This window comes from Perognathus longimembris, chromosome 8 (assembly GCF_023159225.1).
Source record: "Perognathus longimembris pacificus isolate PPM17 chromosome 8, ASM2315922v1, whole genome shotgun sequence".
NCBI classification, from domain to species: Eukaryota; Metazoa; Chordata; class Mammalia; order Rodentia; family Heteromyidae; genus Perognathus; species Perognathus longimembris.
In genome coordinates this window covers 24,009,122-24,030,601 of record NC_063168.1, presented here as the reverse complement: position 1 = coordinate 24,030,601, position 21,480 = coordinate 24,009,122, and the positions used below count along the sequence as shown (strand labels likewise).

General features: G+C 39.6%; 1 protein-coding gene across 8 annotated transcripts in view; it reads left to right on the top strand.

Moving 5' to 3' along the window:
- Aak1 (AP2 associated kinase 1) overlaps positions 1-20,121 on the top strand; it is a 163,674-nt gene extending 143,553 nt beyond the window's left edge. For 2 of the 8 annotated variants that reach the window (XM_048352664.1, XM_048352663.1), the window contains exon 16: positions 17,872-20,121. In XM_048352664.1, coding sequence (XP_048208621.1) covers positions 17,872-18,998 — 1,127 coding nt within the window. In that variant the 3' untranslated portion in view covers positions 18,999-20,121. Of the gene's footprint in view, positions 1-1,555; positions 1,658-2,733; positions 2,836-5,559; positions 5,671-7,313; positions 7,425-8,290; positions 9,539-17,871 lie in introns of those variants that run through there. The other 6 variants (XM_048352665.1, XM_048352658.1, XM_048352660.1 and 3 more) reach the window with 6 other exon arrangements.
- The last annotated feature ends 1,359 nt before the right edge of the window (positions 20,122-21,480 follow it).

Below are 21,480 nucleotides of genomic sequence, written 5' to 3'. Positions count from 1 at the left end.
ATTATGCTAAATGAGAGAAGTCAGACACAAAAGACTGTGTACTGGGGGCTGGGAATATGGCCTAGTGGCAAGAGTGCTTGCCTCTTATCCATGAAGCCCTGGGTTCGATTTCTCAGCACTACATATATACAAAAAGGCCAGAAGTGGCACTATGGCTCAAGTGGCAGAGTGCTAGCCTTGAGCAAAAAGAAGCCAGGGACAGTGCTCAGGCCATGAGTTCAAGCGCCATGATATGAGAGAGAGAGAGAGAGAGAGAGAGAGAGAGAGAGAGAGAGAGGAGAGAGAAGAGAGAGAGAGAAGAGAGACTGTGTACTGGTTGGTTCCATTTAAAATGGAAAATCTAGAAAAGGTAAAACTGTAGGGACAGAGAGCAAATCTATTGTTACCGAGGTCTAGAGTGTGTATATCAATCCTGGGGCTTGAACTCAGGGACTGGGCTCTGTCCTTGAGCTTTTTTGCTCAAGATCAGTGCTCTACTACCACTTGAGCTACAACTCTATTTCCCAGCTTTTTTTATGCTTAATTGGAGGTAAAAGTCTTATAGACATTCCTTCTCAGGCTGGTTTGGAATGATGATCCTCAGATCTCAGCTTCCTAAGAGGCAAGGATTATAGATGTGAGCCACCAGCACCCAGCAAGAAAGAAGAATTCACTGTAAAGGAGCCCACAAAGGATTATGGAGAGTATTTGAAATGTTTATGTCATCATTTCAGTGGTGGTTATATGAATGCATACATTTGTCAAAATTTACCACATGGCACAATTAAAATTAGTGACATCTATCATACATCAACTACATCTCAAACACAAGCAAATAACAAACTTAAGGCAGCATCTTGAACTCTTTTTTCCCCCCCATTCCTGGGTCTTGAGCTCTGGGCCTGGGCGATGTCCCTGGGCTCCTTTTGCTCAAAGCTAGTGCTCTACCACTTGAGCCACAGCACCACTTCCAGCTTTGTCTGTGACTAATTACAGATAGGGGTCTTACAGACTTCCTTGCCTGGGCTGGCTTCAAACTGTGATACTCAGATCTCAGCCTCTTGAGTAGCTAGGATTACAGGCATGCACTACTGGTACCTGGCTCAACATCTTGAATTCTTTTTTTTTTTTTTTTTTTTTTTGGCCAGTCCTGGGCCTTGGACTAAGGGCCTGAGCACTGTCCCTGGCTTCTTCCCGCTCAAGGCTAGCACTCTGCCACTTGAGCCACAGCGCCGCTTCTGGCCGTTTTCTGTATATGTGGTGCTGGGGAATCGAACCTAGGGCCTCGTGTATCCGAGGCAGGCACTCTTGCCGCTAGGCTATATCCCCAGCCCAACATCTTGAATTCTTAATGGCTTACAAAGTGATCACTTCACTTGGGAAAATAGTCATTTAAAAATATTGAATTTGGGATACTTGTTAACAAAGTCCTAATGGTATTCATTTTATGATGAATCTATACCACTGATGAATCTTTTGGCCCTAAAATGTATTTGCCTAGAAAAGAGTGAATGTTTTACCTGCTTTCATATCTCATTGCATTTTTGCTTTTTCTTTACTTCCCTGCCTGACCTAGAAAAATTAATTGAGGGACTCAAGTCTCCCGACACTTCTCTTCTGCTCCCTGACCTCTTGCCTATGACAGATCCTTTTGGTAGCACTTCCGATGCTGTAATTGGTAAAGTCAACATCTGTTTCTTCAGTCCTGCATGATGTGCATGTTTAGTTCCTACTGCTAAGTGCCTGCCGATGAGATCCTTAGCATCTAGCCCCTGGGAGGGAGTGGAAGTGTTCTGAAGCCTGCTGAATGGAAATCAAAGCTGTTTAATTTCACTATCACTCCACGTAAATGAAGTGTTTCTCTCTGTTTTCTGTGGACACAGCACTGTAACATTTGGCTTTTTTGGTAATCATGTGATTTCTCAAGTGAATTTATAATGAATGAGGAAGAATGTGGAGAAATTCAGTTACAAAAACTTGATGGCCCATTTTCATGTGAGCCTCACCTTCATTGAAATTAATGGGATTTAATAGATTCTTCTTTAGAAACACCCTTTGTGTACCAAGGATCAGTAACAGAAAGTACTATACCCAGTGGTCAGGTCCCAGAATTAGAATCTAAATGATTGGTCTGCTTACTCATTTATGTTTTCCTGTGTTTCATCATCAAGGCAGGCAAAACCTACAGATTGTCCAAGGCCTTTTTACTCTGGAAGAGTTTGTTAGGCTTTAGACACAAAGTCTCAGAACTCTTGAGTCATGACACTACCAAAAGATAGGCCTCCAACTATGAGATACCGTGAGCTAGAGACTACCTCCCCCAGCTACATAATGGATGGACTTTGGGATGGATTGGAAGCTTTTGCATTAGATTAGAGGATGGATTTGAGGATATTTACCCCAAGTTTGTTCCTTAAGAGCAAAGTTATCAGAAGAAATTAAGATACCTTTTAGCCAAATCTATTCTACCATGGAGGAGATTTGCTGCTTTGAGTAGCTTGCATACCGTATTTATCTATTAGAGCTGGTAATCACTAAACTGGCACAGTGATTAACCTTGCATATTCATGCTCAATCAGTGAAACCGGGCCTCACCAAGCACAGAAATGAGGTCAGCTACTCTTGATTTACTTTTTGCTTGAAATTGGCATTTTAGAGAACTGTAGAGGAGAGATGCCATAGAATGTCCTGAAGAGCCTTCTGACTTTCTTTCCCTTACCTTTTCCTCCCTTTCTTAATGCCTTGTTACAAAAGAAAAAGCTGACGTTGCTGTTGAGAGTCTCATACCAGGACTGGAGCCTCCAGTTCCCCAGCGCCTCCCATCTCAGACAGAGTCTGTGACCTCAAACCGCACAGGTCAGTCACACAGCTCTGCAGCTTAGGACTGAGTGATCCTTCAGAGCTAGATGCCACCTATGCAGAATAAACCTGGTTATAAGTTCCTCCTAGAGTGAATGCTCTAAATTGTTCTTCCAGCCCCAGCCTCTGGATGTTGAGTACATGATCCTGACCCCTTGCTAAGGAACTTTACACTTTTTTCCCCCAGTCCTGGGGCTTGAACTCAGGGGCTGGGCACTATCCCTGAGCTTCTTTTGTTCAAAGCCAGCACTCTACCACTTGAGCCACAGCGCCATTTCCGGCTTCTTCTATTTATGTGATGCTGAGTAATCAAACCCAGGGCTTCATGCATGCTGGGCAAGTACTCTATCACTAAGCCACATGCCCAGAACTTTACACTTTTTAAGTCATATTTTTCTTTTTTTTCTGAGAAATTCTTCTTTTAATTTTTTTCATTTCTTTATTGTTAAAGTGATGTACAGAGGATTACAGTTTTATACGTAAGGCAGTGTATACATTTCTTATCCAATTTGTTACTTCCTCCCTCATTTTTCTCCTGCCTCCCGCCTCCCCAGCCTCTCCCTCCCCCATGAGTTGTACAGTTGGTTTACGCCATATAGTTTTGTAAGTATAGCTGTTGGCATTGGTTTGTCTTTTTTTTCCTTTGTCTCTAGATTTTGGTATTCCCTTTCCCCTCCCTAGTAGATGAGTGGATCAAGAAAATGTGGTACATATACACAATGGAATTCTATGCCTCTATCAGAAAGAATGGCATTGCCCCATTCATAAGGAAATGGAAGGACTTAGAAAAAAATCATACTAAGTGAAGTGAGCCAGACTCCAAGAAACATGGACTCTATGGTTTCCTTTATTGGGAATAATTAGTACATGTCTAGGATAATCCTAGCAGAAGATCATATGAACACATAAGATGATGCTAAGCAAAATGAACTCCAAGTTATGTAAACAAGTGGTTTCTTATTGTTGTTATTTTCAACATACCATGTGAAATTATGCCCTTTTTCTTTTGTCTTTCCCATGGCTTTACCCCTGATGTCACTGTAACTGATTTTGGTACCCTGGATATTGTATATACACGTATTAAAGCCATATTTTTCTTAGTGTAATCTCTGGGCCTGCCTTGGCAATGGGATTTCTTTTCCTAGCATGCATAAGTCCCTGGGTTTAATCACCTGCACCTCAAGAAGGAAACCAATACTCTTTTTACTGGTGACAGGTTTCCTCTGTCTTGTTAATGAAAGAACTCCTCTTCTCATCTGTACAGCTGTGTTAACCCTCCAGACTGCTGCGAGGCTTTCCTGTCTGTCAGTACCAACACTTTCTGGGGGAGTTCATCTCTTGTCTGTTGACATTCTTTTTCCAGCATAAGGCTTTCATTAGCTACAGGGAATTCATAGGCAAAGTTGAATTCTTGCTAGGATCCAGTGTTCCATCTACCCTAATTTCAAAAATTTGTCTTGAGTTTTGTGAAAAGTTGGGAATCCGCAACTTTCCATAAAAACAGATCTAGTAATGGTTATTTGCCTTGAGTCCATAATTACTTTGACCAGTGTCTAATTATCTGACTTGGAATAGAAACAGACATTTAGGGAGCATGGCAATAAATTTATCCAGGTAAAAAAAATTGCCCCCAATAGTGTTTTTTTTTCCTTTGCCCTCACTTGGGTGTTTCTTCTAGAAAACCATCTCAGAAAACAAATGCTTAAAATTTGGGTTATTTCTTCCCTCTATTCTTTATTTTCTGTGTGTGCCAGTCCTGGGGCTTGAACTCAATGCCAGGGCATTGTCCCTGAATTTATGCTCAAGGCTAGTGCTCTACTCTTTTTTTTTTTTTTTTTTTTTTTGCCAGTCGTGGGTCTTGGATTCAGGGCCTGAGCACTGTCCCTGGCTTCTTTTTGCTCAAGGCTAGCACTCTGTCACTTGAACCACAGCGCCACTTCTGGCCATTTTCCGTATATGTGGTGCTGGGGAATTGAACCCAGGGCTTCATGTATACGAGGCGAACACTCTTGCCACTAGGCCATATCCCCAGCCCCCATAGTGCTCTACTCTTGAGTCAGAGCTTCACTTCCCACTTTTCAGTGGTTAATTGGATATAAGCATCTTACAGAGTTTAGTGCCTGGACTGGCTTCAAACTACTATCATCAGATCTCAACCTCCTGAGTACCTAAGATTTATAGCTGTGAGCCACCTGTGCCCAGATTTTTTCCCTCTGTTCTTTAACTTGAAAGCAAATTATGTGTTCAAAGAAGCAATTCAAATTTAAAGAATATTTAAGTGGTATTTTCAATGGGAAACTGGTAGTTTTCCAAGGTACTGTTTAATCTCATCACAGTTTATAAAACAGGTAGTTCCAAAATCTCACTGTATAGCCAGTCACTAAACCCTAATTACAAAGTCCTTTTTCCCTAGTAATAACTGCTGAGAATTGGCTTGTTAACATTTTACTGGTGTTTAAGTCACAAACCTGTTTAACAAGCAACTTGTAAACTAAAAATTATTTCATGTATGTAAACGTTAGAGCAATCAAGAAGTACCTGTTTATATGCATTAAAATTTAGAAAGCTTTTCATGTTTCTTTTGATTTTCTTTCTCTGGCATTTACTTGTATGTATAAGCTATAAACGCAGACACTTCAAGGCTGAGACCTAATCTCATGGTATTGTTGTGTATGTCATTTAATGCCCTCATTGACCTGGAATGCTGTTAACTGGACTCAGATTCTCTCACTGGGGAAGATTCTCTGCTTGACTGTTCTCTGCTTTCTAACCCTACTGCTGACCTTCTGGAAGAGTTTGCCCCTATAGCAATCTCTGCTCCTGCCCACAAAGGTAAATTCTTTCTTCTTCTAAGGCATACCATGTACTCCTGGGAGAGAATTGAGGGACTTCTGAGAGCTTCCCTTACCATAAGTCCTAGGACATGTTTGAAATCCCTGTTTATATAAAAGCGTTACTTTGTACTCCTAGCCACTGTATAATACCTCTCAGAATATCTACTAAGCCTTAGGCAACAGATTGATGAAGGTATTATTTTCTGACAAGAACCTGAGTACAGTATCCCAGGAACCTTTTATAGCCTGGTTCCTTAACAGCCAAGCACTGACTGTAGTTATTAATATGATAAAATCTAATTCAAGGGCTGGGATGTTGCTCAGTGGCACACTTCTTGCCTGGCAAGTACAATGTCCTGGATTCAATCCCCAGTATCAAAAAATAAAAGAGAAAAAAATCTTAATTCAAGGATTTTGAGTACTGATGGTCATAATAAAGAAATTAAGTATTTAAATACCAGTCTCCAAAGACTGAACTTGTGAAAGTTCTATTTTAGTTCACCTTTAGGTCATGATTGATCATTGAGTTTCTCTTTCTAATCTACAATTTTTACTTCTTAGTCTTAGATTGGTATTGGTTGGGAATTTTGCTGCCAAAGGAAGCTTGAACCAAGTTCTGTGCAGTAAGAAGTGTGTGATAGTGACAAGTGCAATGCCTGGCATACTACACATAGGCATTTACTGAACTTATTTCTGTGCTTGAGTAGTGAAGAAGTTTTGTAGATCTCTAGAAAAGGAATAGTGAAAGCCTTTTCTGAAGGGAACTCAAGAAGTAAGCCTCTAGCAATGACTAAAAATAATTAAGCTTATGCTTTATAGTGGTATAATAGCTGAGTTTTTGTGTTTACTCCTGAGGACACTAAAATGAAGTTTGTATAGAGTATAGTTATGTCTTAGCAGGAGTGTGTCAGCAGCAATGTGTAATTACAGAAGAGCTTGCAAGATAGCAAGATAGCACTTGCTGGAAGGTGGCTTTAGTTAGGATAGAGAAGAATATTCTAACAAATTTCTGCTAGAGTGCATGTGATCTTATGCCCCAGAATTCCCTAAGTTCTTTGAAAGTTTTTTTTTTTCCATTTATAGAGCAGAAGTACTTTGTTGGCTTTGTACACAATGGCTATTTCTCTTCTGTTGTTGTTGATTTGAAGGGGCACATAAGAAACTGGTGCTGGGGATTGTACTCTGAGCCTCACATGTGCTAGATATACACCCTCTGCTGTGCCTGCTTCTTAACCAACTGCTTGTTTTCTTCTCTTCCTGCATACCTTGGCTTTGAATTTTTTAACTTGGTTAGCCAAGCCACCTTATTAGCCAATAAAAAAGATAAATGACCTGTTCCAGTGCCTTTGTCAGTGAAGTTGGAAAGTTACTTTACAATTACAGTTAATGATTCTCTACTTAGTAGGGAGAATTCTTCCCAAATCCATCTCCTAGTCATTTATGAAAGTCTTAACATGGCCATTCTGATGCCTGTTTTCCAGTTTCACTACTTTCATTTCAACTCTTAAAAAATAAGCACTTTCACCTTTAAGAACAACATTGATTGTTTTTTGGTGGGAACTTTGTGTCTCTTTCCTGTTCTCTCATTTGTTAATCTCTATCTCTGTTGTTTCTGCTTCTGTGCTTGCATTCTGTATTAAGCTGCAGAAGATAGTAATCTCATCTCAGGTTTTGATGTCCCTGAGGGCTCCGAAAAGGTGGCAGAAGATGAGTTTGACCCTATTCCCGTACTGATAACCAAAAACCCACAAGGTAAGAAGGAGGTTGGGGAAAAGAGAAGAGCTTGACATCAGCTTTCATGGAAATAGTGATGTACTTAACCTGCACGGTGGTAGTGAGCATCACCATCTATCTAATGGAGGGCATGGAATGACACGTATTGCAGACTGGACCAGTGTAGATAGAGCCAGAGATATGGAAAGTGGAATTTTAACACCTGAGTGAAGATTGTGTTTGTTTGGAAAGAAGTATTAATAGTTTGACCAAAAGTTCGTTTTTTTTACAAAGTTATCAAGTCAAAAAGGTGATCTTCAGTCAGTAAAAACATGAAGGTATATATCAAAAGCACTTAACATTTTTATCTTGATTATAACACTCTGTAATAACTATTCTTCCCAAACAGATTAACAGTGGTATCAGCCACATCTTTTTGGACATTTATGGAGCATGGTTATTCCTCTTTGATGGATTAAAAATTTTTGAACATGGCATAAACACTGAATTGCCATAGGACCATCTACTTATTTTCAAAGCATGTTCTTTTTGTAGAGTCTTAATAACTAAAAGCAAAAATTGATCTTTACTTTTAACAGGGAAAATAGCTTGATGTTAACAGAAATTCTCAGGCAAAATATGTATGGGTTTGAAAGCTTGTAGTAACTTTGCGAAGTGTCCTGCTCATTCTCTAGTGTGAAAAGTGCCTGAGCTTCTGGTGGGAGGTGGTGGTAAATAGCTAATTTTTATGTTTAAAAATCAACATGCAAGAGTTTGCAAATATAAAATGTTGCTTCTGTAGTTTTCTTTTTTGTTTTTTCTTTCTGTTTCTCCTCTGCTTGCTCTGCACATCTAAACCTTAACCCTCTGTGTTTTGTACTGAATTCCTATCTCTCCACTTCCAGGTGGGCACTCTAGAAACAGCAGTGGGAGCTCTGAGTCCAGTCTTCCCAACCTAGCCAGGTCTTTGCTGCTGGTGGATCAGCTCATAGACCTGTAGCGGTGACCCAGTAGCAGATGCAATTCTGTAACGTTCCTACCGTAATCTAACAGTTTCATTACGGAGTTATGAGAAAATGATTTTTTAAATTCTGCAAATAAGGGGCCCATTAGCCCTTTCTCCTACCTTTGCCTTCTCCTATAGAAATGATAAGGAAAGAAAATCACTTGGCCCTCCAGATATATTCCTTGGCCAGTTCCTCCCTGTTAGTTTGCTGTGCTTACTCATTGCCCTTCTTCAATAGCATTATCCTAAATCAAGCACTAGATTCCATGAGCTTCACCTCTGCTGGAATTGGACTCCACCAAAAGCTTAATTGTAATTGAACCGACACGCTTGTCTCATTCTTGCTAGGAATGGCCTCCCAGATCAAATCCTCCCTGCCCCTGCCCCCTTGGCCAGTTGTGGATGAATGTGTTTCCCTGCATTTACTTTTTAATCTTGATGAATTATGAGGATATAACTTCAGCTTGTTTTGACTCCAGGCAGTAGCCTGGAGACTAGTGTATGGTTTAAGAGAGGGTAAAACTGACCCGTTATATGTATTTGAGAAGAGAAATAGAGGCCAGTCCTAGCCAACCAATTTTGACCTTGTTTGACCATAGACTTAGCTGAGGGATTTTTACACCCCACGCAACCTGCTCAGCATTCGTCCAGCTTTCTGGCTTCCATTGAATCGTGATTTCCCAGATCTGGAGACATGACTGCAAGTACTTGAGATCCTTGGATACAATGTGTATGTTGTACAAATCCTAAATATTACCATTCCTCTTCATGTTATCTGGCCCATGCTGGGATTTCAGAATTAGACCAAAACAAAGACAGTGGTGGTAATATGATACCTTTTATTAGAAGACTTTTCACTTGGGCGGGGCGGGGGGTGGATGGGAAAGGGAAGGAATTGTAGCAGAAACAGATGTATTTTTCTTGTGATTTTTATTTTGATTCAAATATTGTAAATTGTGTATAAATGAAGACACTGAATAGTTCTGTTCCCACTTGGCGTTTCAAGTCCAATATCAGGTGTCTGTACAGGGTTTCGATCTCTTTCCCTTGTGTAACCACACAGCAATCCTACAGTGTAACATAGGGAATTATTTTGAGTAGAGTACGTGTCTTGCTATAAGCTCTCAGCAAGTCCTCTGTCTCTGTAGATAAGCATGTTGTTTTTTTCCAATAATCAGAATTATGTGTACTGACCAGCTGGGCACAATTTGACTGTAGCTACTTTACTTTTCTTTCTCTCTGGTGTTTAAATTGATGGCTGCAGAATATGCTCAATTGGTTTCCTTGGCTTCGTAGATTAAAAAAAAAAATCAAAAAGATAGTTCTTCACTAACCTTAGACTACTGTTTATATGATAAATAAAGGCCCCTGCACTGACATTGACTACATGCCTCATGGTCACCCTGTGTATATGTTTAAAGTGTATTTTATTTCCTTACATGGAAAGCACTTTTATAAAATCACCCCTTTGAACAGAAGTGGGCACAGAGAGAACCCTCTTGTTCTCTTCTTCAAGTGCCACTGTCTGTGGTCAAAAGGGAAATCCTTAGTTGATCAGATTTGTACAAATAAAATCCCAAATCCATTGGCTTGTTGGCTATCTAGTACTTTTGTTTCTTCCTCACATTTGCACTTTAAGGGGAGGAGGGGGGAGAAGTTTAGCAGCAACGAGAGCCTGCAACCACTGTAGTTTGGAGGGCCAGCATCGCAATGTGAGAGCAGCCTATGAAAAGCATTGGAGAAATGTCTGACTCAATCGTCCTCTGACTTTAACTGTTTCCTGTGCTGGCTGAAACTAATGAGCTAATGAGCTCTCCCAAAGTAAGAACAACACAAGTTTCCTGCCCATGAAAAGTTCTCTGTGGCTGGCTAGCAGTGGAAATAGGACTCGGTTTACCCCTTTATGGACAGGAAAATTGCTGCAGATTAGAATTATGTTCTTTTCCTGGCTATAGAAAGAATGTATAAAGTAATGAGAGAAATGTTTATTTTTAAATAAGGATAATGTTTAGTTCTATGTTTTCATATTTGATTTTTTCACACGTTAGAAATATAATGAAATATCTAGTTTCTCAATTTAATTGAAACTTTAAAGAGTACAGTTTAGAAATTAGATAAGTGTCTCTCTATACTTCCTTTTATGCATTACCAGTAATTACATTGAGATAGATTATCTAGACTTTTGGCTCAATAAAGCTTAATGGAGACAGTTAATGAAAATGAACAGACATGATAGTGAGAGAAGCCTGGGGAAGATAATGACTAGAAACTATCTTGGATTTTTTCTTCAGGAGTAAGGCTCCAAAGGGGAGAACTGTTTTGTTTGGTAAATACTCGTGTATTTACCAAATTACTCAGGTGATTTAGTGAACTGGGCCTTCCTTAGTTTGTGGCATCATCTCAGCTAAAAGAGTTCATGTGAGATTCATATAGTATATTAGTAATTTATAGACCTGTAGGGCAACAGACTGAGCTGAGCTACAAGAGACCTTAGAGACCATCTGCTAGTCCACAGACTTCATTTACAGGGTGGGACCTGAGCTGATTAAGTGAAGGTGCTGAGAAAGGAGTCCTGGTGAAGGTGAGAACACCTCAGATTTCATCTTGATCTTGCCCAGACTCTGAGTGATCTTCAGCAGACTGTTTGCGAGATGGGTTTGGACTGCATGGTCTTTTAGATTATAGAAGCCTAGGGTCCCAAATTTGTATTGTTATGTTTAGAAGGACTATGAGGGATTTATATAATCCTGATGTTCTTTATCTTCTTGATTCCTGCTATTACTGTAGAATTCTCCAACATTGACATGTCAGAATTATAATGTACTTTTATGAACCTACTTGTTCTTTCTTAGTTACCTGAATAAAAGCCTAAATCATCACAAAGTTTTGGATATAGATTTCCCCTTTATTAATAACACACACATACCTATTCCAATAGAACAGTACCAGAAGATTTCTATTCTTTTGAAATGTTTGATCAGGGATCTGCTTATAAACTATAGGCGAATATTATCTGCATGTTCTTTTTTGGTTTGCTTTGCTTTATAGCATTTGAATGAGATAATCGAATTCAATTTTCTGTTTTCCTAAAAATACATTTTCTTAGAGGAGATAAGACTCAAAACAGACAAATAAATGTGATTAATAATCATTGTAATTAATTGTTTCTTTCACAGACCTAAACAGAATTTTTTCTTCTAATTGGATATTATTCCTTCAAAGGTATCTGATTTTGCTTAGGATGCTAATATCTATCCTAATGATGTAGCCCAGCATCATTTAAATTATATTTTAAACTTTTATCTTTAGACATAGTATCAAGGAAGGCAATATACACAAAGTCAGTTTTATTATCTAATTTGTATGTATTTCATTATCTGAAAATATATTCTCCTTCTCGATCTGCTTTTTTCTACCACTTTCTGCTTCTGAGTAATGCTGAGCTATTCCCAAAAAGCAAAAACACTCCAATAAAACAGTAAAAATCCACACATTTTCCAGAGAAAGTGAACATTTTCCAACAGAAAGTGAACATGATTAAGCTTAATTTCTTTAATACATTAAGTAAAGGAACTTGTATGTGTCCTTGGTCTTTATGGTGTAGAAAATGCAAAGACATGAATTTAAAACTATTTCTGAAGTGCTGTCACTTTGTTTCATGTCATTCGATATTGGACATGGCTTTTTCTCATTAGAATTATAGAACTTAAGTCACTAATAATTGGAGAAAACCTCAAGAAAAGAATCTATTTTTCTCAAGAATAAAGTTTCCTGTTTTGCTTTAATACTGATTTCCTTCTCTACTGAGAGGTAATTGGTCATTTTGATTCGTACTAACATAAACCTTCCCCAGATCAGGAATGGTTATCTTTAGTACTGCTAGGGAAATAAGAGATTCCGGTTTAGCTGAACAAATAAATAGAAATCCTGAGCCAAAATAAAATCTCTTGTGATAAGATTTTTCTGTGATTTCTAGGAGTCTTTTAACTTTAGTCTGTAAGATTATCAAGGTCCAATACACGGACTTGGAATTTGGGGATATAATAATATTTGATGGCATTACATAATATATGTAATTTGCTGATTTACATAAATTAGAGGCTGCCTGGCAGAATACAAAAATTACATTTAGAAGCTATCTTGTATTTCTCTCTAGAGACTAATTTTACCAATACAAAATTAGCCCTCTCCCCCCGGAAATGTTCATCAAGTTGTATGTGCTTGGGTTTCTTGAACTGCAGTGAATTCCAGATATTCAGGTCAAATAATCTGTAACAAGATCCTATTTAGTTTCTCATGTGTTTCCTTTCACTAAGGTGGGGGAGGGAGTCTCCTTAGGGGAATGCTAACCTATGCAAACAAAGTTATCAAAAGGTGATAATTGCTAAATAGAAGACACTTGCTTGGTTCCCACTTCCATGTAGTGTCCTGAATTTAATTAGTTGTTCGTTTTTTTTTTCCTGTGAGCATTCTACTCCACCTAATACCCTCCCCTTTGTCACTTGGATGTATGTTTACCATAGGACTTTAATCTCTCCTCCCCAAGAGGACAGAGAGATGTATATGAAGTATCTTGAACAGTACAAATGTGAAATTTGAACATTGCTTTGCAAGTATTGTATAAATGACAAATGTGTAAACACATTTCTTATGTGAACATACAGAGGAATAAAGACTTCTATCTGTTCAAATGACATGATGTTTAGAAATGTAAGTAACAAAGTAGTTGCTTGTTTTCCTAAGCTGAAAACCCACTTTTGCAGAAAGAATTTAAACACATTGTTGAGTGGCAGTAAGTACAGTGGACATATGTGAGAAATATACTAGCGACATTATAATGAGTCATGGCCAAGAATAAAACTTCTTGTAGTCTAAACAGAATGACATACCTGTGAGCAAACTTTGGCCAGACCTGAGGTTATAAAATGAGGCCCAGATTTGAAGTTACCCTCAATTTATTCCATACCCAAGCCAATTTAATTAAAGATTGTGCGTTGGCAAGAGCAGTGTTGTGCCCAGCAAGAATTTGCTCATTTAATTGCCCCCTGGGTTTGAGAGACACAGCATCACCAGACAGTGCTGGACTCCCTCCAGTTCTGGGATTTATTGCAGCTATTCAACAGAATCAAATACTTAAGTTTGCAATTGAAGCCAAAAGTGCATAGAAGTAATTAGTTTGGCCCCCAAACTGAATTTCAGGCTGGGCATGGTAGCTGATGCCTGTAATCCTAGCTACTCAGGAGGTTACCATGTGGTTCAAGGCCAGCTCACAAAAAGAACAAGACATTATCTCAGAAAATAATCAGAAGTAAAAAGTTAGGGAGATGTGGCTCCTGTCCAACGAGCATGAAAACCCTAACTTCAAACCTTGGTTCTGCAAAAAACAAAAACAAAACAATCAAACAAACAAAACTCTGAATTTCAATTGGTGCCAGATTTCTGAAGATCTGTGAAAGAAAATGTGGCTTGCTGTTCACTAACTACTGTACAAGGCTACCCAGTACTCCCAACTCATTATTTTGATTTTTGACTTTGACATTCCCTGTAACTTTTTTATCTCATGCTGTGGAGAAAAGTAAAACTTTGGCATATTTTATTAAGGAATATCCAGCCTGAAATTTAAGATTTCAATTCTTTGCAGAGTGCTCTCTCTGATAGTACTCCATGTCATGCAAATGAAAATTCCAGAGTCATTCCATCCCAAATCATCCAGCACTCTCAGTTACTGTAGACATTAATAGGAGCTGGGCACAGTGGCTCTCACCTGTAATCCTGGCTACTCAGGAAGCTGAGATCTGAGGATCATGATTTGAAGCCAGCCCAGGCAGGAAAGTCTATGAGACTATTATTGCTAATAAAATCACAGAAAAAGCCTTGAGCAAAAGGATCTCAGGGACAGAACCCAGACTCATAGTTCAAGCCTCAGGATTGGCAAAAAATAAAGAAGAAAAAGAAGTTAATAGGGGACAGGAAGGATAGTTGCCAACCCATCAGTTACTTTTGGAGACTTTTCTGTTACTTCTTGAGCCACATGAGTTCTTAATAAAATCTACGTAGCTTGGAACCTTGAATAGATTAATACAGTTAGCCCTAGGAGTTTTGAAAAGTATGCTTTAGCCTGACACACAGTACTGGATCAGAGCATGAAAAATATTTTGTTTAAAAAAAAAAGAAAAATATTTTGTTTACTCGCTTAAGTTGATATGATAAAACAAAATCAAAAGGCCTATGAGAGTGACAACAAAATGTCTACCTTAGGCTCCATGAGAAGTAGGAACCTTTTGCAGACTACATAGCCGTATCCTGAGCTTAATTCCCTGAACTCTGTGGCCATATCTGCTATATGTTCCATTGGTTAACAGAGAAATGAGACTAAATTATGAAGTTAAGCTGGTGTGATTCCTTTATTACTTACTAAGCAGACTGCCATGGGCATGTTTTGTCACTGTACAAGGCTGTGTTCACATACAAAGTCTATTAATGCAACAAATACAGCTTTTCCCATAAGAACACATTTACATATTCCCCCCAAAGATCCTTAATGGTCAGCAGGATCTTGTTTGCTTTTGGGCATACAGAAATACGGGCTTTACCACATTTTCCATAATTTCTTTGGCCTTGAGGGGATAGGCCTGGAGAGTTGCAAATCTGGTTACTTTCTGACCCCATTTCTCTGGACCTCCAAACAGAACGGGAAGGTTGAGAGACTTAGCTTTCTTAGGAAAATCTACTGAGCGTACTTTTCCAGCCTTTCAAGGCAGGTTAATACTGAAAGAGAAGTAGGGAATGGCTGTAGTCCTTATTTTAAGAACAGGAGATTAGATATTATGATGCTTTTGTGACTAAAATTTAAACATTGTTACTAATTTTAAATATGGCTTATCCCATTACTCACTATGAAGGTCTCAACATATACTCTGAGTTGAAGAAGTTTCTACCTGGGTTCTTGACCAAAGCCTCCTTTTTGACAGAAATAATTTTGATGGGTTAGGCCTGTTCCTCTGACCTGTCTAATGCTGTGTACTCGACAGGGGTGGATGGGGATGGACACACACACACACACACACACACACACACACACAAATACACACACACGCACGCATAAACCTCTTTCCCTGGTTCTTCACAGCTCTCCAAATGTAATGTAGCATTGCAGCGGAGGGCCAGTGCCTCACACCTATAATCTCAGCTACTCAGAAGGCTGAGATCTGAGGATTCAGTTTGAAGCCAGCCTGCACAGACCAACCCAAGAGACTCATATCTCCAGCAAAATGCCAAAACTGAAGGCATAGCTCAAGTGGTAGAGCACCAACCATGAGGAGGGAAGGCTGAACAAGAGTTTGAGACCCTGAGTTCAAGCCCCAGTCTGGGCCCTCAGACACAACAAATGTAATCTAGCATTGCAGATATCTAAAGAACTTCTGAGTCAATACATAGTTACTGCTTTCTGGAAGTGCCTATATGTACTCAAGTGGCTTTGGCTAAGCTTAACTTAAATTCTCAAGAGCACTGATTCCATTCAAAGTCGTATTCACTTTTGTTACTGGTCCATATAATGGTAGAATTACTCCTTGTTTTGGCTAAATTTTCCAAATTAATTTTGTTCTGAAAGATATTTTGCTTTTCTTCAAAACCTAGTATAACATCAACATTTAAGATAGTTTAAGAAGATGCCCTAATTTTGGCAACTGAAAACTTTATCCTACTATTGCTATTCTTTCCTACCTCTGTAGGAGTTGGTGAATTTCATTTCCGAAAATGTTTGCCCCTCCCCAACCCAAATTATCATCTGAGTCTCCTTGAGACTCAGTGTAGTAAAGTATAGTATAGTGTAGTATAGTATTGTCCAGTATTTTAGCCTGAGAAATTGGGATTGTGTCCATACATATTGCAAAGGAGAAGGTGTTCCATTCATTTCCTATTCATTGATGCTTTCCTCATATTTAAATGCACAGTTTTGTTAAAGTTGTAGTGCAAGAAAAGATTGATCCTCTTCAAAATTGCATCCTTCATATGTTATTCAGAAAGCTATTTGGCAATATTATAGAATATAGCTTAAAATTTGAATTTGGAATCCACTTGAATGCATTCAAACCATTAGATAGGAAAATTAAAATGAGTTTTTAAAAACCGCTTGTTCTTCTTGAAAATAATATTAAAGGCAGAACTGTTTTAAAAAATTGCAAAAAAAGAAGATTCAGAAAAACACAATATTTTTGTATAAGATGTTTAGACCCCTCTACATTCTCTTCACAATGTAATGTCTCTCTAAATGACTGGTTTCCCAATAAACTGATTTTGATGCCTTGTCCTGTGTTCTGTGTGTTTAATTCAAGAGCAGGGGATACTATATTTAGCAGAAATTTCTACAAGCTAATGGTTTACCCAGGAGGGAAAAGGGCCCATGTGGGGAGGGGATGCTTAAATTCCATCTGTGCAGAGGTCCAAATCCTTGTACCTAATATTTTTATCCTGGTGGGTTGGGAAACTTCAGTGGTATCTCTTTATTGAGCCCATGATTAAATGATAGAGACCCTTTCCCCTCAACTGCCCTTTCTTGGATTCTTCTTGTTTAGTTACATATGCCTTTTTCCTACCCTCTTGCTAACATGTGCCCAATGACATACTTCTAACCTGCTAATATTTCTTGGAAGGTAAGCTCTCTTGCATTCTGATAATTGTCTATTTGATTTTAAAAGCCAGAGTACCCTGAGGCACCTCTACCTAGATAGCTGTAGACACCTATTGGAGTTCGCTATACTTTCCTAATTACCCATTCATTTTACTCCTGCTTAAAGAACGTAATGATGGATTCATTTAAGCAAAGGAGATTTTTGCTGAGAAGACTGAAAACAAAATTCCAGGCTAACTCCAGTTGAAGGTGATTTTTTATTTTATTTACCTTCAGTATTTGCATTTGGGCACTCTGTGCTGTGTGAAAGTGCTTGTGATGTAAATCATCAAACAAATTTGCATTTATCCAGCAGCCACGCTCTGGCTCTGCTTCTCTTCAGAGGGTCTGATCCTCTGTTGTGGAGTAAATGGCCACATGCCAAGATACTGAATTGAGTTAGTTCCTCCTCAGACATTGTTTCCAAAACTGTCATGGTATATGTTGAGATGAGTGACTGGGTTTGTTTTCATTCCATGGTGAGCCAGTGCCAGGTAGAGCAGGTGTCCGGGGCTGACCCCACCAGTAGGAGCATTGCATAGTTATGCTGAATGTCTGTGTGCCTAACATCTTCATCTCCTTTCCTGCATATGTGCCTATCATGTTCTAAAATTGTGAGGTAGTGATTGGTTGTGTTCCAGTCTGTGTGCAATTTCCTTGCTTGAGTTTTTTGTTTTGTTTTGTTTTCCTTTTCCATTTTCAACATTCATTATTTGGTCCCACAATGTTTCTGCCGCGGGTTGACCATTAAATGTTCCCAAAGAGTTGAACTGACCTACACATTAATTCTGCACTTTGTGCTTTTCCAGGTCTCCAGAGAGAGCCCAATCCCTGCCCTGTAATTACTGTAGAGCACTTTAAAGAATCAATGGGCATGAAAGGCCTTCCCCTGTATCCAGACCCCTCCAAAGTACTTGGTGCAAAGACTCAGAACAACTTAGAATCTGACTACTTGGCCCGAGATGGTCCTTCAAGCAACAGCTCCTTCCACAGCAGTGAAGAGGAAGGGACTGACCTGGAGGGAGACATGTTAGACTGCAGTGGGTCTCGACCTCTCCTCCTGGAGTCTGAAGAAGAAGACGAGAGCTGTAGGCCTCCACAGGGAAAGCTGGGAGCAGCCATTGCCTTTACTCCATCTGAAGTCTCTACTGAGCAAGCAAAAGTGGTACAAGGTGGAAGAAAGAATCAGTTCCAGCCCCTCACACAGTCAGCCACTGATGGTCACAGTGAGCCAGATGTTTTTGCCACGGCTCCCTTCAGGAGCTCAAGGATTCCAACAGATGACACAGACATTTTCTCCAAAGCCCCATTTGTCTCCAAAGGTAATGTGGCTTCTTCCCAGTCGGAGGAGGTGGACGTGTTCTTAAGAGCTCCTTTTACCAAGAAGAAGAGCATGGAAGAGTTACCAGTTGCCCAGGCCTCCCAGGAGCTGCCTTTGCCAGCAGGTCTCCTCAGTCAGACGGGTGATGTTCCTCTTCTCTCAGGTCTTGATAGAGCAGTATACACCTCTGTCCAAGCTCAGTATTCCCTAGCTGGTTTTGTGCAACAATCTAACCTCCCCTCCCATCCTGTGCAAGCAGCAGACCATCTTGACAGCTTTTCTCCCAGAGGATCCTCCATGGAATCAGGGGTCCATCCTAATGACAGAAACAAAGGACCTCAACCCCAGAAAGAAGCTGTCTCAAGCCCTGTGGCTGGCAAACCATTCCGACCCCAGTCTTTATCCAAATATTCCCGTCACTATAGTCCAGACGACGAGCCAAGTCCAGAAGCTCAGCCCATTGCGGCCTACAAAGTTGTTTCACAAACCAATAAGCAGTCAATAGCTGGCTCTGTTTCCATCACATCACTTTCCTCCAGGACTACAGAGGTGCCTGCTGCTGATCCTTTTGCTTTAGCACCCTTTCCTTCTAAAGCAGGCAAACAGAAACCTTAGGAGCAGTATGGAGCCTAAGGCTTGATGCCACCTCACCCCACCCCATCAGTACCCACCACACCACTCCTAGCTGAGCCTTCTCAAGAAGTAATACTATCAGTTACTTTCTTTCAGTCTCCTGCATCCAAGCAATCTCTTCAGGTCAGCAAACTCAGTTTCAGTGACTCTTACCTGAAGCCCCTTTAAGTTATGCTTATTTCTTTTGTTCATATTGACTTCTGGACCACCTTTCATCTCTCTCCAGAATTCTTCATTGTTGATTTTTTTGTTTTGTCCCCTCCACCCTCCAAAATTTTTAATCCAGGAATAGTTTACCCCTAATTTCCAAGGGCCATATTATTGCTAGTTTTAATTCTTGAAGCTCCTGTTCTGAGTCATAGCTATTTGAAGAGTTACAGTTAATCTTTCCAGAACCCAATTAAATACTCTGGGAATGGGGAGATTTCTAAAAAGAAAAGCAATATAAAAAACATCCTGCACATTAAGAAGTATAATCCTGCAGCTACTACTCATTCCTATAGAACCAGCATCTCTTGAAGAAGGCTGTGGATCTGTTTCTGGGTCTATGTGCAAGTCAGGCTGGCCCTTGTACAAGAGTGACTGTGGTATGTAGTGTGTCAGATTCTCTTTTATATAGACATGCACAAAGTCATGTGAATGGGGCCTTCTCCCCATCCATACTATTTAAAGTTAGTATGGATATTCAGTTATGTGTGGTGCATGGGCATGCATGTATGTGTGCATATGTGTGTGTGCACATGTCTTTTTTCCTTTAGGTAAATTTTACCCCTCATACCTACCTCCACTGTCAAATCACTCATTTACTGGCATTTGCCTGCTGATTTAACTAACTTGAACCTTTCTTTTATTGATGGTGGGTTTGGTTTTTTCCCCCCCCTCAAGGCAAGACTGAATTCATTTGAAGGTATGGGGGAAATTCTGCTGGAACAAGTTTCATAATGGATTTATTTTCCTCAAAATTTGTTCTATGCTATTAACAAATTCAATTGATATAGCATCATTATAAAAATTGTCATTATATGTTTTCTTCTTGAAACAATAGAAAAGAAGCTGGGCACTATTGGCTCATACCTGTAATCCTAGCTGCTCAGGAAGCTTAGGTGAGGATAGTGGTTTGATTTCAGCCTGGGGCAGGAAAATTTGTGAGACTCTTATCTCCACTCAAATTACACCCCCCCACACACAAAAAAAGCTGGAAGTGGAACTGTAGCTCAAGTGATAGAAGGCTAGCCTTGAGCAGAAAAGCAGAGGCGCAGGTCCTGAATTCAAGCCGCAGGACCAGGGGGGAAAAGCAGTTTGTTACTATTCCCTGGGTACGTGAACTCAGTGCAATCCTTATGAAATCCATTAATCATGATACCAGTCTTCCAGCTACATTTGATTGTTTGTTTTCCCAAATCCTTTTCATATTTCTCTCTGCCTAGACATAAATTTGTCTGGGAGGATGAAAAAGCTGAGTCAGCTAACCATTTAAAAAAAAACTTTAAAAATTTCTTTATGTTAAAACAGAGTGTCATTTATTTCTAGAAAGGCCTGATTGATTACGAATTTTTTCCTACCTTTTATTTATTTTTTTATTATTTTTTTTTTTTTTGGCCAGTCCTGGGCCTTGGACTCAGGGCCTGAGCACTGTCCCTGGCTTCTTCCCGCTCAAGGCTAGCACTCTGCCACTTGAGCCACAGCGCCGCTTCTGGCCGTTTTCTGTATATGTGGTGCTGGGGAATCGAACCTAGGGCCTCGTGTATCCAAGGCAGGCACTCTTGCCACTAGGCTATATCCCCAGCCCCCCTACCTTTTATTTTTAAGTGCCTTAAAATAAATGCTACATCTCCATGGGAAGATTTCTGCAGAGAAAATTCTATCAAATGATGGGTTGCTGCATCACTTTCAAACTAAGAACTTCCTGCTACTTCTAAATGTCAGGAATTTCTCTTCTAGCTGGGGAAGCTGAGAGAGTATATACAAAACCAGAATAGTGATTTACGAATGAATGGAAAGCCAGGTGCTACTGGCTCACACCTGTAATCCTAGCTATTCAGGAGGCTGAGAGCTAAGGATTGCAGTTCAAAGCCAGCCTGTATGGAAAAGACTGCGACTCCTACTCCAACTGAGTGGCAAAAAGCTACAAATAGAGTTATAGGTTGAGTGGTAGAGTGCTAATCTTAAAACAAAAAAGCTAAGGGACAACTTGTACTCAGGACCTGAGTTTGAGGCAATTTATTGAGAATCCACCCTAAATGCTAAACTCTAATGCAAGGGAATTGTAACTCAGTTGTACAGCATATGCTTAGCATGCATAGGCCTTGGGTTCAATACTTGGCACTAAAAAATAAATGTGTGGATCTTCACAGTGAACAATCATTTTTCTTTTTGCTTAGTGTTCACTTAGTTCAAATGTCCAGGTTAAAAGATGAACTTAAATATTGACTCTGTAGAGATATTAACGGTGTTTTTTCCAATT